Source organism: Anopheles merus, chromosome 2L (genome assembly GCF_017562075.2).
Source record: "Anopheles merus strain MAF chromosome 2L, AmerM5.1, whole genome shotgun sequence".
NCBI lineage: Eukaryota > Metazoa > Arthropoda > Insecta > Diptera > Culicidae > Anopheles > Anopheles merus.
This window is the reverse complement of record NC_054083.1, coordinates 17,592,339-17,611,541: the sequence shown is the minus strand read 5'-3', so window position 1 is coordinate 17,611,541 and position 19,203 is coordinate 17,592,339. Positions and strand designations below refer to the sequence as shown.

At 41.3% G+C, this 19,203-nt stretch overlaps 1 protein-coding gene across 1 annotated transcript in view; it reads right to left on the bottom strand.

Annotated features, from left to right (window-relative positions):
- The window catches only part of LOC121592266 (Down syndrome cell adhesion molecule-like protein Dscam2), a 25,050-nt gene extending 6,981 nt beyond the window's left edge, over positions 1-18,069 (bottom strand). Inside the window, exons 1-4 of the mRNA XM_041913662.1 lie at positions 17,924-18,069; positions 14,542-14,803; positions 2,993-3,044; positions 2,523-2,751 (exon numbers count right to left, since the gene is read on the bottom strand). Coding sequence (XP_041769596.1) covers positions 2,523-2,751; positions 2,993-3,029 — 266 coding nt within the window. The 5' untranslated portion in view covers positions 3,030-3,044; positions 14,542-14,803; positions 17,924-18,069. The remainder of the gene's footprint in view (positions 1-2,522; positions 2,752-2,992; positions 3,045-14,541; positions 14,804-17,923) is intronic.
- Between the last annotated feature and the right edge of the window lie 1,134 nt (positions 18,070-19,203).

Sequence of the window (19,203 nt, the reverse complement as noted above, 5' to 3'; positions counted from 1 at the left end):
GGATAGCGGTAACCGGCAAAAGGTAAGATAGAGCACAGGCGACGGGTTATAAGATGTTGACTCTATCCTTCGATGAAGCCCGGATGCCATCCTTTAGCTATATACGGGCTTGCATGTATTGTCAATATTGCCGATATCGATACATGCAAATGTAAATTTGATACAATACAAATCTTCCTGCTGTCAAGATACTAACGAACTAAAGGAGAGGTGAACGGAATGCAATCATACGTTGATCCAATGTTGAATTTTGGGCGAATGATACATCACATGCCAACAACCGAACAGTATCACCGCTGCTGGACATGTTTTCGCTGGAAAATAGATTCTGTTGAATAGTTTTTTTCCTACCCATCATCCTTACAGCGCTTTTCGACGAAATGAAGCGGATGTAACAATACAAGATCGAGGTCAATTTGGAGATGCAATTTACTTTTGCAGAAAAGCAAATCGCAAATCGATTCTGCAGAAAATGTAGTGCAAATTGTATCAAAGTATCATCGATTGAAAATTGTTCATCTCAGTTGTTTGAGATGCCTTTTTTTCATTTGTATATTCAAATGCATGAAAGCACTTGAAATAATAATTATTGTAGTTGTTGTAGTTTGGTTATCGATTGGTTTACTGTTGGATTCCTGGAGAAAATAGGAAAAGAGATTTTACAACGGACAAGCTTTTGTGCCAAAGTTGACAAATCATTAGGTATTTTATCGCTGTCATGGCCAAGCGCCTAGTAATTTATTCTTTGTACGAAACAACTCCTTGCAATTGATGAGATACAAGAACAATTTAAATGATTGCATTCTTTTTGATGTTATTTGTTTAATAGAGTTTGACAACGACTGACATCTCCTTTTATGGTGAAGCATCGAACCTTCAAGGGATTGAGTATGTTTTGTAAGATTGTGACAGTAAAATTGATTTTTTAGGAAACTAATTCATCTCAGGAGACTTTACAGTAACTCTACAGGTTTTCAACGATTAGGGAAACCTGACAAAAGATTTGTTTGTGCTTTGTTATATGTAATTGGTACCGACTGTAATTCGCTACCGTTGTGCATTAAGGAAAAAAATTGTGCTATAGACTTTAAATCAACCCTTCATGGACGCTTCATGTAATAACGAGCTGTACATCGTTCAATGATTTCATCATAAAGTTAAGTATTAAATTAGCCCTTAGTCAAGTTCGATACTAATAATGCGGCATATTCTCAGAAACCACACGAAGTGGTGCACGTCACTAGAGATCTGATTGATTCCTGAACCTGAACATTATAACTTTCAATCTTCCTTAACCTTCCTTATGTCTCCATTACCCGTCGGTTACTTTATCAACCGTTCCACAGTAACAGTACCTTGTTGTGACCGAATGCCAATCAAAGCACTGCACGAAATGCTACCAAAGATGCTTCAACCAGTACCTAGTACTTTATCATTCCCGATAGCTTCACTAGCGGCCGGATCTTCCTAATACCCTGGGCATGTGCGTTCTCTCCTACATACATACATGTATGTGCTGGCGTTGCATGAGGCGAAGACGTGTTCCGTTGGGCACGGACCCCGTACCCCACGTATGTAGTCTTGTAGACCCCTTGCTACCAGACGCACGCACGTAATCCCAATAAATATTGCATCAAGACACTCTGATAACTTTACGGAAGATTGAACAGGTACATAATGCGTCGTATATACATACACTCCCCTGTGTTGCCTCGTGTTTCGCATCGTACAAGGTTCATGCGAATATCTGCTCGCCCGGTGCACGCACATAATAAAGTGTACTATCATGTGAAGTGAACATAAAGAATGGCATCTTTCGCCCGCGCGCGCGTCTGCCGAGATTGCGTTTGCAAGGCATTAATGCGGCATATTCTTCTGTTTCAGTGGTTTCGGTGGAATTTCCTGCACGCTTCTCGTGCGTGTTGCGGGCGTACGGTGCAAGGTGGAATGTGGGTTCGAGGTGTGGATGAGTTTGCTTTGTGATGCGGGACGATTTTTCGAATAAACTTCGGTTTACATGTTAGTTTCTTTGCGGTTTCCCAGGGGGGAGGGCGAACGACCAAAATACGCCGAGTCAGTGGATGAAGCGTGCGAACGCCGGAGCGTCGTCAGTTGAAAAAGGTCGCAACCGCAAATCGTGACTTTGGTTGTCTTCTAAACTTTTCCAAACACCAGAACACCAAAGAAACGCCACACCGCACTGTGTCGAGAAAGAAATTGAAGGTGCTGCGCATCGCCATCACCCAGGGCGGGGAGGAACCGCGGTTGTATGCTTACGTGCCGGGCTTTAGTTTATTTCTCCGTTGCGCCTTTCATCTTTAATTAATAATTCACGTATCAAACAGTACAGCCGCAGAACAGGAACAGAAGAAGTAGTTTTGCCGACAAACTTCACCTTTGCGCCTAACCTCCGCCGTGCGTCGTCGTGGGCGCCGTCGTCATGTGCTCTAAACAAGCACCACATACCTACCTTGGACGATAATCTCGTGTTTGATATGTGATCTGCAAAGTTTTCCACTTACCTCAGCCCCGGTACGCTGCTCACCAGGCTGCCATCCTTCAGTATCCATTGGATGATCATTTGCGGACCACCGTAGGCCTGGCAGACGAGCTGCGAGTTGCCGGTGTCGTTGCTGAACAGTACGCTCGACGGAAGCTCGTGCAGAAAGTTGGGCATCTGAAGATTTTCCGACGACAACGCCTGCCCCGCCTGCTCGATGAGTACCGCCAATGCTAGGTACTGGACGAAACCTGCAGGCCCGTCGGGGCACCATCGGGCGGATAAATGGATACGGGGTATGATTTATGAGGTTGTGCGCTAGTTTATTAGTGGATTTATTGCTGTTCGTAACAAATTTGTCTATCCCTAATAACAATACACCTCTGTCTGATATGGGAACTGGGTAGGTTGATTGTAACGGTGGTACTTTGGCCATTTTTCTTGCGCACTAAGTACGCATGCAAAAGCGAAACAATAACAATCGTAACTTACCGGGTAAGCGGGATAGTGTTGCTCTTGCCACTTCCATAATTCCTAGGCGTTGCTGAAAATTGGAAGATGAATCATTGTTAGTAAAACTTACGCCATTCAACAAGACCTGTGCTTTACACGGTGAACATTAGAATTGGAAGCTGACAATTGGTGGATAAGATTATCTAAATGTTCATTTGTACATTGTGCATTGCCTATGGTACATCTAGCGCGATTCGGTGGCTTATTCGATAGATGCGACTCCTGTTACAAAAACGGACGGATTTGATTGCTATCGCGTATATGATTAGCTGTTTCCAGCAATTCTGCCATCGGCGAAGACACTGTTTGGTTTCAGTCTTTGAAAAGTATGTAATAGTGGAGATATTCAATTACTTTACAGTGATTGAAATCATACAATATATTCATTTGAAAATGTTCGTTTTTTTAATTTTTGGAAAATGAAAACTACGCCTGTTTTGTGTGTAGGAATTGATCCCAATTGAGATACTACTCTTGGGAACAAAACATCACAAGACATGTTTCAAGGTTTTTTTTGGTAGCAAATGTAAGACTTTATTGCCTTTGCCGAATAGCAGAATCTTCAATATCTTAATGTGTGGCGAGTTTCCGCATGACTTGTGCTAGGTTGATCTAGGTTCTAGGAAGGACACAACACAACTCTTAGCAAAAGATTGGACACGTGAATGTTTCTAGGCGTAAGCAATACCCAGTCGTTCCTCCGTTAATATTTGACAAGTATATTTGTATTAAGAGCAAATACAGTTTCCATAAGGTTTATGTGATATACATACATGATGAAAAACGGAAAATCCGACGAAAAGAAAAAAAAACACATTTTTTTAAAGATAGCATTCCCCCCTTATATTTCCTCAATGATGTTTCGTGATTGCTCATTATTATTTATAATACATTTCTACTTGTCTCTTCTTTGTCCTCTATACAATCTGGAAAGTGGTTTTGGCATTTTGATTGATGGATTTTTGGATGGAAAATGTGTCATTATCATTGTTTTACCTCTATCCCCCTCTCACACGCGACGATTGAATCAAAACATGGAAAAACGAACAAAAGCACAGCCCGAGTCTCACTCGGGCAAAATACTGAATGGGTTAATAAATAGGGGTGACAATTCTATTTAATCCTTTGCCCACAATTATCGGCACCGGGCACTGGTTTAAAACTAGTAGTTTAGTTGTGCATTTGCCCTTTAGTTTTTGACTTTTTACTTTTTTCATGCAACCAATCAAATTGCGTATCAATTCCGTATTGAAGAGCATTCTTGGTTTTTATTATTTAGTAATTTTGCTCTTAATCATTTGCTGTGTTTACTTTGCTTCTTTGGCGCAGCAACCGTTGCCGTTCAAGGACCTAGAATCTAGGTATGCCTGTACCAATAATGTGTTCTACTATCATTCACTTCTTGTATCTCAGTCCTACGTATGAGAGGCGCGGAGTTGGAAGAAAATTGTGCTTTATTCGAAAAAAAAGCGCACGATACAGTACGTAATTCATCAATAACTGTTTGCATTTACTTTCCTAAAAATACCTTAATGTTCGAAGCCCATGGTTGATGAATTGAATATTACATCTTGCTTTTATTGCTTACATTTCATGGAATTGGATTATGCTTTTCATGGCTTTAATGATACTTCGTTTTGGCCGCACAATTGTTGTAGCAGTTACAAAGAAGTTAAGCGTACTCTATGGTAACGAAAACATGTATAAACACGGCGTTCAACTTCGTTAGAAAGAGAGTTTAGTTTTGATTAGTTACATTGACAACAGCTCATGGAGGGACTGTATAGAGACGGCAGCAATAGTTCTGAATCAATTCTATAGATATTATGGGTTTATGATGTATTTTAGGAGAGTTTGGGTCCGATAGTGAGAACAGTTCCAGGGCTATGCATTTGGTCGAGATCGGTTTCAATGCAGGTTTCTTTGAATTAAGACCTCCGATAAAGAAACACATAGGATTTGCATTGCGTAGCCATGAGGTCAAAGTAACACTAGAACTAATAAGCGTTTTATTTAATGTGTTTTGCATGTGTATTTTTCTTCCAATTTTTTATCACGGTAACGTTAAACACGTTAAAAAACGTTAAAACATGTCATTGGCCTGAATATTTGATGCAATTTCACACATAAAATAATCACACATAAATTCATCTCATTATGAAGTTTAATATCAAACGCTAATAAAGATAAAAACAACACAATCATCTCGTTGTAAATTATTGTGAATGAAGTTTGAGCGCTCGTTAACCCTAAGCGATGTATGAATGTTTAGTTGTGTTATTAAATTATTCATCTATTAAATTTAACCTTCTCTGCATGTGAATATAATTTTGCAATCGTAATCAACTTTATGTCAACCGGCAAATCATATTATTTCAATCACAAAACTTAATTTTCGTGATTAAACACTCGCTTGCACTAGGTCTGACGTTCAGATCAGGACGTTGTTGAGCCGCGCATTTATCGGGTATACCACAATACCAGCTCATCCTGCCTGAGCCAACTTACTTATGTCCAAAAACATGTCCAATTATTAATCGCCATCGCCATGATAACATATTTGCGTTACGTATATTCTAGCACACTAAGCGCATCTGGAAAATTGATAACATATTTTGCCACCCCACCTACATTCGCTTCTAGTGTGAGTTCTGAGCTGGTGCTTATCTAGCGTCACGATAAAACAAAATATACTATTACAACATATAACTATCCCGTGTGCGTTCGTAGCCCAGCGCACGACGGTGGTGCAAATGTTACGACTGCGTCGCAACGACGACTACCACACCAACCACTACATTTCAACCCAGCACAACAAGTTTCGCACTGGCGCTTGCTAGCTTGCTTGCTGTGCCACGGTCCATGTCCTTCGTGAGATGTATTACGATAATCATGAATGTTTAAATTCGAAATGGCACCCGGCACCGATGCTAACCGATGCTGCTACGCCATGTATGAGTGTGTATGTGTGTGTGTGTGTGTGTGTGTGTGTATTCTAACGTGTTGTCCGCGGGGCAAAAATCCTCATCCTCACCCCGTACATTCCGGTGCGTACCGATGCACGAGCGTAGTTCTTAATCAACCAAATGACAAATTACCACCCGTGGTGTTTCGTTACAATCCACTTGCGTTAGCTGTTGATAATTCATGGCGAGTGTGGCATGCCCCCGTTCGCCGGTGCACCCTCGTGGACCGAGGGTACGGTGGTCGCGACAGCAAAGGGACAAGAAATTCGAGTGTCAAAGACAGCGTACGGTAAAATGGCACTGTACTGGCGTGTCGCAGCCCTCGTAGGCAATCAGGCCGGCGCGCGACGGCGTGAGCGAAGAAAACAATAGCGTCCCACGACTGGTTTGCGAGTAGCGCAACCACAAAAGCCCCCGAGGATAGAACGGGCACGGTTGTGGCTTGCTGCTGCTGTGCAAAACATACATTACGGGATGCATTTTGGGATGCAACTGGGGAAAACATAAAACGTGCATAAAAACAAAAACTACAATCACAAAAAAGAAAAGAACGAACGAATATGATACCTGCGGCTCCCGTACGTCCGAGCGACGGCTTTAGCCGGCTAGGATCTGAGAGGATCCTTTGTGAGGCGAGCGTTTGTGTTTGTGGTTAGGCTGCGAGTGAAAACTTCGAGATGGCGATGGGAAAAGTTGGAGTACAAATGGTTTTTGATTCACAAAAATTTATTCCCCCTCACGTGCCGCAGCACCATCCATTCGAACCGGCAGAACGATGTGTTAAAGGCTTGCCCTTGGAAAACTTTTGTTTTACTGTCTCCCTTTTCATGAGGAACTTCTTCATATGGCGATTACTTTTCAACCGAGCAGCCCGCAAGCCGTCGTGTTAGATACGAGTAGAGTTTGCTGCAAACCATTGCGAGTGGATTGAATGCAGATTTTGAATGGGAGTAGTCGACTCGTTTTTTTTTTTGCTTGAGAAGTTACGCGAAGCTTGATGTTGCAATGTCGTGTAGACGCTTCTGTATTCCTCGTGCACACACTCACTCACAAAGGGGTTGGCAGAACGCTCCTCTAGCTCGACTTCCCTTCAAGAATCCTTTGCACTGCACACTCTGCCATCCGTCATCCAGCGCATTCGAAAAACGCCTCGAGCGATTGTCAATGGAAGGACTCGAGTGGATGTGCAGATGTCAAACAAAGAAGCATCCAAGAAGCTGGCCGGGGCGAAGAGTTCCGCCGCCTCGTCGAGACTGCCGCGACCCGTGTCAAGTGGGAAGCGGCTTCGTTGAAGCCGGCAAGCTTACTCCTAACGACGATGATTTTATACGCATGCACACATCAACAAACTGCATATCAACAACTGCTGCAACCACTACCACCGACGCTGTGTTGCTGTGGAATGATAATACCGAGCATTCACAATCATTCCGCACCCCTCTTCAATCAGCAGTCAACCGTTTGGAGAAAAATAATGGAATGTTCGTGCGAACGCCACTGTCGCCGCGCGGTCACATTCCGTTGGGGATGAAAACGAAAAAGAAAAGAAGAATAACGGCTGATGGTCGGTGGCCGTTATGAGAATAGCATTATGTGTATCGTTATACGTCTCATTAATACTTAATCACAGTACAGTGGTGCAACTGGGACCGGTCGTTTGGTCGAGTGAGCTTGAAATATGAGAATGTCGATGTATCGTTAGTGCTTCCTGCGTTCAAAACGCTACCGTTATCAATTTAAAGGACCAAGCAAGCACCACAACTTTTGGAAGGGACAACAGTATTTGTGGAATAATTAAAGGAATGTGTATTTGTGGAATAATTAAGGTTAAAACCTTTGATAACTGTGGTGTAGAAGGCTGATATAGGAACGGTATGTTGGCATACATTTATCTATTGAAATGCATAGCTTATTTTGGAAACGTACTATAAAATACAAAATACAAAATTCTCTTTATGGCATTGCATTAATAGAAGAACTGCTACTGTTACATATTATTAAAAATAGCTTTACTTTTTTTAGAGTTTAGTCGCTACATTTGAGAAATGATGCTTCAAAACGTTGACGTTACCCGATTCTTTGGAACACGAATTAGGGTCTATAGGAACCTTTTTGAGGCAATAAAAATGCAGCAATTTAAATGCTTTAGCTCAGCAGTCGGCAAACTTTTTAGGTAAAAGGTCAAATGTACTAAATGATGGAGAGCCGCGGGCAAGTAGTAAGTTTTTTTAAATATTTTCGCTTAAATTATTACATAATAAAATTTTTGAAACAAAATAATTCATTGATGCTATCGGACACTGCAATTGTTGATAGAGTATTTTTTGGTATTCGGTAATAATTGTATGTAATATCGGCAAAACTAAGTTCAAAATGGTAGTTCCTATTATTAAATCGCAATGCAACGATTCATAAGATAAGATCTGCTGAAAAATTATCGAGACAAACTTACATTTAGTAACTAACTACTTGATATTTGATATTTATTTATAGCATTTAAAGTCGCATGCGAAACTTCAATTAAAGTTACTGCAATCAACCTTTTGATTATCTTCTCTATAAAAAAATTTTTATGCCACTTCCTCCATTTTTAAACACTTGATGTCGAATTGAATAAATGTTTTTATTACATATGCGAATATTGAACTCTAGTTCGACCTTACTGATTGGTTCGTCATTGCACATTACGATAATTCATGTTGGAAGATACAACGGTATAAAATTTTATTCTTAAAGATCTTCAGTAATTTGTATACAAATTACGAATATACGAAAAACATCTTTCAAAATCAGTCGAATTCTTTCTCGGGCCGGATTGCATGTTGCGGCGGGTCATATGCATATTTGGCTTTCGGACCGGACTTTAACGACCGATGCCTTACCTCATAATCGGCGTCACCTCCAGCAAGATCGTTGGTAATTTTTTTAAGACTAATCATGTAACTGCTAATCCTGCCTAAAACATCTGGCCATGAAGTTCTGAAAATATTTCACTTTCACTTGTTCGTGGCGTGAAAAGATGTGGTCTGCGAATGATGTGATTTTTTTTAAAGAAAAGCTCGAAAAGTAATAACTATACATATTTTTTATTATTATTTTTCTACAATCAAGATTAAAATTTCAACAGCCATGCCTAGAATTATATTAAATATATTTTTATATAGCCTTCAAAAAATATGCTTTTAACATATGTTAGCCGCGGAAAATGTATTTTCAAGCACAAGTGGATCGTGTTCCTTAAAAGGTTAAAGAGCACTGATTTAGATCACGCAATGAACATCAAGAAGAGGGAAACATGGTCGTTTCGGTATGTTATTGTGAAATCAATGGGAAACTTAGGAAATAGACAATCTTGTGAGGAATTTTTTTTCTCTTTTGGCTCAACAACCGTTGTCGGTCAAGTTCGGCCTTTACCATTTGTGGGGTTGGCTTTCAGTGACATTTGTATGACCCCCCCCCCCCCCTCCATAGCAGGATAGTCAGTCATACGTATGGCGGCACGGTCTATTTGGGGCTTGAACCCATGACGGGCATGTTGTCAAGTCTTACGAGTTGACGACTGTACCATGAGACCGGCTTAATTTTCATGCGTAAGGAAATACTCACATAAAAAAAGATTCGCGAAATTTTGGAGGTTTTCCTGATTCAAAGGGATTCAGTTGGATTAAAGCCAAGAGGCACAAGAATACCTAAGATGTTTTCCAGTATTTTCTTAATGTTCAGCATAATGACACCAAATAACAGTTCAGTAATCCAATACAGTCTGTTCCCGAGTTACACGGTTTTCGACTCACGTGGATTCTGAGATACGCGGTTGTCAAAATTTAACATATCAAATCAAAATTTGCTTCAAGAATTGTCCAATGCAGAATAAATTGCCTTGATTCTAAAAATTATCCACCGAAAAATAAAAAATATCAGAATGTTCTACACGAATTGTATCAAATAAATGATAAAGCAAAATAGTCTAAAAGAACTAAATTTAATCAAAAATACCGAGAAAGACATGTACTTTCGATGCAAAACGTGAAATTCGACTTAGCGAAGATTCGAGTTACGCGAATTCCTCTGGAACGCACAAACCGTGTATCTAAGGAACAGATGTACTAGACTCCATTGTGTTACTTTTAACTTACTTAAAATGTTTGTTTTACTACCGGTTGTCGTAAAAGACGCCCTTCTTCTTTTTGGCGTAATGGCATACGCGGTCATGCCAGTCTATATAGGTTTTTGAGATTTTTTAACGTTTTTAAGACCATACAGTATATAATACTAAATTTGCCAACACAATACTATTGTAAATGAAATGTAAGAGAAAATCACTTGATTTATGTATTATTCATTTGACACCTTGGACACATATATTATTTTGACATTCTGTCATACAATATCGATTCAATGTAAGTTGCACAACCGATAACGAGTACTGTATGATGGAATAATATTTCCCTTGGTCGTGAAAGGTTTGAGTACCACGCAACCAGATAGTCAGTATTTATTGATACTTAACCCTTTCACGAGGAACGGTCCACACGAAGCTTGAGCCCACGACGGGCATGTTGTTATTTTACGCTAGTTTGTGACTGTACGATAGGACCGCTTTTTTAAATTATTTGTTCCTGTAATTCAAGTTATATTCAGTTTATACAAGTAAACGTGGATTGAAATGTTTCTACAAACGACCAGGCGTATCCATGCGAAATTTAAAAGAGATGGAGACGCCTAGTAGAAGACCATTTGAACTGATCTATGCAACCGAGGAAGACTATGACACGCACAATAAAGATGCTACGTTCGATTAAACCATTTAACAAGAGCAAAATTAAGATAACATCAGCAAACTCCGACAACCCCATGAATTAAAGCATTATATAATAGCTTTTAGCAATACTTATGAATAAGGTAATTTTAGTATGATATGTATGATGCCTATGTTTTACTATGTTATAGATTGTAGTTACAAACTATTGGCAGATTCTATTTTACTTTTAATAAACCCCTCTCTCAATTCCATTAACTTTTTGATGTAATTTAATATTTGTTAGTGCTGTCCAAGTAATAAATTTGGATTTAAAAATTTATATTTAATTTGTTTATCTTTTCGCAATGTTAAACTAGTCATAAATGTCATACATAAAGTTTGTACGACTATAAAGTTTAACAAACAAAAAACTATTTTTTTAAACACAATCTCCACTTGATTGCTTCGAATGCTTTTTATACTAACAAACTAGTTAAGTCATTTAGTCATTCAACAGGTCGCACACAAGGCAATCATTCTCATCGTACATCCGATTTGATTAGCACTGTTTCTCGTTTCGTTTGGCATCCGGTGATCTGTGCACTGCGAAAAAAAGGTCCGTTTTTTCGGCTCTTGCGGCAACAGAAAAAAGGTCCAGAAAAAATGCCATAAATCTAAATCGGAAAAGTTGTACCGTTTGCAGTAGAAATGTGACCGTGTTCAGTGTATTTGTCGAATGTCTTGTGACGTTTGGCATCATTTACGCTGGAGCTGTAGAAAGACGGAACTCGTCGAGAGCAATATGTTGCTGGGTTATGGTCAACTGATGTTATCACTGTGCATGAAATTGAATATTCATCTATTGCGTTTTTGTCGCGCTTCTCTTTCAAGTGGCCATGAATGAACACATAGCACTCATGGAGGGTTCTTCAACAATGTGCCCAACAAAAAGTTACGAATACGAATGGTATTTTTGTATGGGGAATCACAAAGCGTATGAGACCGTGTTTTTTTGTAAGCATTAGGTATACATTTTTGCATTATTCCTTTGATTTCGCATAAGAACTGCCAAGTCACTGTAATTTTTTATTTTTATGTTTTTTTTATAATCATTGCTAGGACAGTGTCGTGTTGTGTTGACAGTTGTCCATTCGTACGACTTAATAACGTGCCCTTCATGGGTTCACGCCTCATATGGAGCGTCCACCAGTAGCAAGGGTTGACTATCCGGCTGCGTCGTACGGAATAAGTCTCTAAAGCCTGTATAGGCCGGCAGGTGCAGGTAGAACGTTACGCAAAATAAAAGAAGATAATCATCGCTATTCTTTTATAACATGGTTTATTTATAGCAGTGCTGTATGAACAATAGAACAATATAACACTGCTATTCAAAGTTAGACCTTTTTTGGAATTTATAAATGTACATTGTTTTTAAGCTACCACAACTCGATAGCTGGTTTACAAAAGTCACTGAAAGCCAACCCCACAAGTGGTACAGGCAGGCCTTGACCGACAACGGTTGTTCAGCCAAAAGAAGAAGAATAAGAATTCAATGAAGGGCAACTGGCTTATTATTTTCTTTAAGGCACTTTAGACGGTAGTAACGCTAACAGCAATGCATTTGGAAAGGCCGAATTGCAACCCCTGAATATATGTAATTTTGATAACGTTTCACGAATTTTTGTCCAATCGATTAGAACACATTGACAATTTAACAATTATAAAGAGCTTTTTTGTGAGTTTAAGCTACGCGATCAACATTAATTGCCAAATGAACGCATTTAAACACTCATACGCGCTGAAACATATGCCAATACCAATGCAAATATTGCGATGTTGCATTGTTCTCCCGTTCTAGATGGGCAACCAAGCAATACCATCAATGTATAAAATTCTAACTCGCTGCCGGTCGCAGCAATTAGAACAACATGAAAATTGTTTAAGGTGAATGTCCTTGATTGCCAGAACCTAGAATAATGATTCAATTAAAGAACATAAATTAATTATTCTATTTCCAAGGGGATACCGCTTAACCGTGCGCCATTTATAAGGCTGTCCGTATATACTTGTTATTGTGCAATGCCAGTTCAGGACAAAGGGTACATTGCGTGCTGATGAGGATATATGAAAACAATATTATCAGAGCGCATAGTCATAACTAAGTGAAAAAATAATGTGCAGCGAGGAATCACAAGGAAATGCAATTAATTCTTTATTTAATTAAAATATTAACTTTTGATTGTAATAATTATTAAAATTTCACGTTCACCTTCACGCAAGATCTAAATCGACCTTACGGTATCGAATCATGCAAGGTATTTTTTAGTGCATAGTTTTGCGAATCCGCATTATAATCATAAAAAGCACAAAATTTGAAGTGTAACTGTTCTGCAGTAGGGTAAACGTACCTGGTGCTAGTTAGTACCAATAGTGGTGGTATTGCACTAAAATACGTCTCATACGATAAATTAACAGTAGTTAAGTTATCTACGATAGTGTGAAATGTTCTCTAGCCTTTTACAAAGGATCTAAAAATGAAATGAGGCCATTCCGTTTCTTAGTGACCGAAAAATCCATTATTTTGTGAAATGTGTCAACATTTTTCCAAAATTCTTAGGATTTCAGAACGATACTCATATTTTTTTTAACGTTCTAAATGACCACATAACAACGCAATTATTAATTTTTGGACATAATTGGCATCAAATGATATTGTTTTATTCAAATTCATTGGCTTTTGACCATATTTACGTATTTTTAAGTGTTTATTTACGATAGTGCCATTATAGGTACACAAAACAGACATGTTCATATAGTGGTCCTAGTTCTAAAATCAATAAAAACAGGTAATTTTAGATTTTTTTCGACGACATTTTTGACATGTTGTACTGTTTTCATTAAAATAAGCAACAAAAATGAGTTTTCTGTAAGTAATTTACCAAACAAAGGCCAAAATTCGCTTATTTGGTTTAGTGAAAAATCGACTTCAAATCAAGCAAACTCTTCTGGGTATGGGTTGACGACAGGTGTTATGCAGTACTTTAGTCAATAGTTTCATCGATCAAATTTATACATTTTTATACGATCAAATTACGCGAGAAACCAATATTATGACAGTAATCCTTAATATTCATACGAAATCAGCTTCGAAACTAAGTTTCATTGATATTATACAGCGTTTTTGATCCATCTTTGTTTACCACCACTATAGGAACACAATACGACGACTATAGGAACCATACCACCATTATAGGTACAACGAAGCAGTCACAAAAATATGTATTTTTTCGTAAATTTGATGTATTTCATGGTAAAAATGGTTGTGATTACGAAGATAAAACATATAACATATTCCAATTGTTATGTGTTAAAATATTCAGAAATTGTCCTTCCTGACACTTTAAATCCATTAAAATACATCTGTACCATCACAAATTGCACCACTATTGGTACATTTACCCTATAGTTTCTAAGCCCTGACAGTGAATTTTAAGGGCTGATCATCATTATGTTCGTGTACGTGTCCAAACAATATAATAACATGTTAGTGTGTTCTTTTCGCTATGAAAGTCTTCTAAGCATTGACGCATTTGATTTTGATCTGCAAAAGTTCGCGCTTGGCGCAGCTGATTGAAATAGCTGTTTTTTTTTTCTGTTACTAGAAAGATTAGAATCCAACCGCGACCGATCTTGTAGCAGCTGCTGCCTTTACCCAAACATCAGTAGAGATTAGCGCCCCAGAACACGTACATCGTTTTGTATCTTTAAAACCTTAACCGAACCTGTTTGAATTAAAAACTTAACCAAAGTGTGCGACTCACCTTAATTGATGTGTAAAAGCATTGTAAAACACCACAATAACTACAAGTCCTTTCCAACGGCCTACACAACCGCCCATTCACATCCGTTCGTTGTACACATTACGGCAAATTAAACTCGCCGAGATGAAGGAGATAAAAAACACCCACTGCACTGATACGCATATGACAACTGATTCACTTCATTTCCGTTTTCCTGCTTGCATTTACCACGAACGGGCTCGTTTTTCTCCCTAACCAGCTTCCGATCCATGTACGCACATAGCTGGTACAAAGAAGAAGACAAAAAACACGCAAAAATACGCACAATGACACTTACTGCACACACACGCTTGGTGAGAATTCCAATTCCGTACAGTGGGTTGACGTCCCTCAAACACTCCGCACACGCGGCTCCGCCACTCCTATTATGCTATTTCATTATCATAATCATTTTGTGCTCATCAGCGCTGCACCGTGAAATGAAGAACTCGTGTATGCATTATTATCTCATCACTTTATTACACTCCAGTTGCACTGTTGCACCTGCAGTAGTGCCGCACGTGCTGTAGAGTTCTCGTTTTACCCATTCGTTTCCTTTTCTTTTTTTTGTAGCACCGTCCTAGCACACGTACACCATGTGCAGCGAGTCGTGCTTGCCATTTTTATGTCACCGAGGGAAAAGCGAATTAAAAGGAAGAAGTATAAAAAAAACAGGAGGATGACGGGAGATGAAAAACAAATGTAGATACAAAAACCGGAGAAAAAAAAACATGCTGAGCGGTGGAATCAAAATGAAGCGACTGCTAAATCGTGTAGGCGTGCAGAGGCGAGGAGTCGGGTAGCAGCACGAGCAGAAGGCAAAAGGATATAAATGAGACCAATTATCCTTTCCCGGCTTTTCCGACCATTTGTACTCTCTCTCTCTTTTTCTTCCCTCCGCTGCACAATCCATTCATTTGACGGGCGTCTGTACGTGTGTGTGTGTGCTTGTTCCGTTGTTATTGTTGTCCCATATTTTCCATTTATCACTCGCTTCTCGCTAATCTTTCCGCCCCTAGGATCGTGCCGAGTGTGTGTGTGTGTGTGTGTAGACCAACGCGCGGCCGGTTGTTTTGCATTCAATTGCTTCCGGATGCAATGTTTTCCCTCTTCTTTTTTCTCCATTTTCTGTCGCCTGTTCTCTAGCTGCACCACGCGGGTTCGTTGTTGTTGTGTGCCGTTTGTGAGTGTGTGTGTGTGTTTTTAAATCTCTTACTCACTTATTTGTCACGTCACAGCTTCCAACGTACGCGCGCTCGGTCGTACTCAGAATTAACAGCGTTTCACATTTTGCTGTTCCCTTTTTTTCGTTTGCACCTTCCGGTCCTACTGGCGCTGCGATACGATGAACGCAATAAAAGTAGTTTTTGTATGCCCAACCCCAGTCAAAGCCTCCCCAACCGGTACCGGGAAATGCCGCTGGTGGTGGGTGGAATCGCTTTCACTTTTCACACAACTTTCACAACCGACTCCACGCTCCCGCGGGGAAGCGGCAAGTTTTCCTTTCACGTCGAACTACCCAAAGCCCAATGCACCGTTGCACCGATTCGAATGAACTGACAACGGACTTGATATCGCACCACTTGGCGGGTTGGTGATATCGGACGACGCCTGCGATAATACTGTACCGGCCACTAGCCAAATCCGATCTGAATTTTGTAACGAGCGCACGGGATATAGATACTGTGTGTGTGTGTGTGTGTGTGTGTGTGTGTGTGTGTGTGTGTGTGTGTGTGTGAGTGGGAGTGTTGTGTCCTCCTAGTCGCTTGCCACCTTCATATAATACCCCGTATGTATCCACTTATGTACTGGCTGGCTACAGTTTTGGAGCCGGTGGACCTCTGCTGGACCGAGAAGTGTGTTGTGCTGTGCCGAGTACTGCAATTCACATAATTATTCAAAAGTACGAAACCGAAGAGCAATAAAATCATCATCTCTCGCTCGAGTATCATCCCGACCGTCCCGACTCCCGTGCCCCAAACTGCTCCCAGCGGTCCTCCTCGGCCCGGGACTGTTCCGGGGAAGGACTGGCGTACACACTCGAGAAACTGTTGAGCAAACACATGGACTCAACTCGTTGCTCGCTGCACACTTCATCACCACCAGCCAGTGCGTTGCTCCTCCTTGCCTCCTCCTGAGTGCTTGCGTGTGTATATGTGTGTATTTCTGTGACTCGGAAAGGGGTGAGAGAAAGGTCAACGGAGGCACAAAAGGTGGACAATTATTTCCTCCTCACACTAGCACTGGGGTATGTGTAACTGTGGCAGTGGTGCCATCGAGTTGAACAGTGTCAGGAGTGCGCATCATGTGCTTCGCTACCTTCCGTAACCGGGTATTCTATTTCCATACCTGCACAGGAAGTGGAAATTTAAACGGGAAAAATAACCGTTTCAATAGCTCATCCTAAATTTTAAACGCTTTGCGTGAAGCTGGACGGTACATTTCAGCGAGCTCTCCACAGATCCCCAAAAATTAACAATACTTATCACTTCTGCGAGCGGCTGCTATATGTGTGTCACCGCTCTTTGCACATGTTTAACGATGCGTATCAATCTCGTTTTCTCGCCCATATATGCGTGTGTAGGTGTGCGTGTGGCTGTGTGCCTGCAAAGGACGGAGCACGGTGGTGGAGCCCTTAAAGGACGAGCAGACAGGCAGGCTTGCGGTATGACGAGATACAAACAGTTGCGATGATGATACAGAGCCATGCCTTCTAACACGGTCCTCCCTCCCAATACATAGGTACGATCCCGTACTGTCGTCTATAGCTGCAATCACGACCGTCGGGGCGGGAAGGGTTTACGGGGTTTTCGGGGTGGAAATAATAAAATCAGAGTGATAGCCGTGGCAGATCCGTCCTGTGCAGCGGCAGTGCGGCGCGATGGCGGCAATGCAAAGTGATAATGTACCTTTTCAGCAAAAAGGATGAATGCTCCACTGGTACTACGGCTTCGGAAGCTCGGCCGGGCCGGGTGAGCCGGCACGACGTGCGCTTTTAACGGCGACTGGCACCAGCCGCTTAATGCTGGCGATGATGGTGAAGTTGAAATGACAGGCAGAAAGAAGGTACCAAGCACAGACACCGTTCTTGTGCGGTGGAGGATGCACACATCGTCACTCACCCACTTTCACTGCTGCCATCCCGCACTGTATGCGTTTGAGAAATTAAGCCGGTGCTTAGCAATCCTTCCCCGCGCAATCCACGTCCTACCATTACTGCGTCCCTGTAGTGAGTACTTCATGTACTCCAGCGGAATTAAAACACTTTCCCAACAACGTCCAACTGCCAACTCAAGGCATGCTTGATGTGCGCATCAGCTTAGCTCGATATTCACTCCTTCACTTCACACACACACACACTTACTGTATTCCAGCCAATGTTTCCACTGCGAGTGAACCAACAATTCCCGCGCTGCAATTGCGCCCAGAGACCTGGCGTACACCAACACGGTACACGTCCTCGCGCTACGAACGCCAACCGCCAACTATATCATTTCAAATAGAATCATATCCTCTCCAGCGCAAGAATCCTTTCGGAATGATACATGATATATAAACAAATTTCCATCATGTGTCTGTGTACGAGCCGAGTCTGCCGTTCCATCCTGCCGACCACCCCACGCAGGGGGCGGCAAAAACCTCCTCCACTTCAGGCGGAGCGCGCACGCGTTTTTGCCCATGCCGTGCCATGTCTCATATGGGTTTATATGTGTGTATGTATGTGTATGTGTGTATGTGTGTGCATGTGTTGGTGGGACTTCCCACTCCACCGAAAGGTACAACATACACACGTATGTGTAGCGAGATGTCGCTTCTCATTCTCATTCACATTCTCGCATGTATGGCGACGGCCACGCGGCGTACGGATGCTCCAATCGCCATGTACACCGGTCGCCAATTTGTTGGAGTGCGATTGGAACGTGCAGCGGCTGGCGGGCATGGCAGGTGGATGTGCTGTGTTGTCATTCTCGGCCGGAGCGCAATCGGAGCATCATCGGTGTACGGTTGGCTCTCTCGGTGGGTCCCCCCGGTGCAGTGGGGCGTTCTGAAACAAGGGTGGCGCGGGTGAAAAGGTACCGAGCAAGAGAGCGCGAGATAGTGGAGGTGGTTCATCTTCAAAAAAGGATACATTAAGGATACACAGTACGGTAGAACGAGAGGAGCGTGATGCACAGTGCCGGTTAGATAAACAGCATCACACACGGGGAGAAACGGTTGAAAACAAACTGTCAGGTGATGATCTAAATCAATCTGAGAAGTTTAGATTGGTGCTTCGGATCAGGCAAACATTCATTACTATTAATTTTGTTATTATTATATCTGATGTCAAACTAATATTACCAATATTACCAATATTTGCGCTATACCTTGGTTCCGTTCCGTCCGATCGTGCCACCTAGTTGCACTACTTTGCGGCTTGTGTCGAACTACGCGATGCAAATAAGCACTATCCTGTCGGGCAAGAGCATGGTCAGGAAGTACATGCCCTAGTCACCATTAGAAATACTTTTTCTATTAGCAGCAACCTGATTCGACACGGTGGCCGGAGCATGCGTCAATCAAACAAACCTAAGAGATTTGCATCTTCTACACGAATGTTCCTTCAGGGCTCGTGTCCGCGGATAACCTTCTGGAGTATTCATG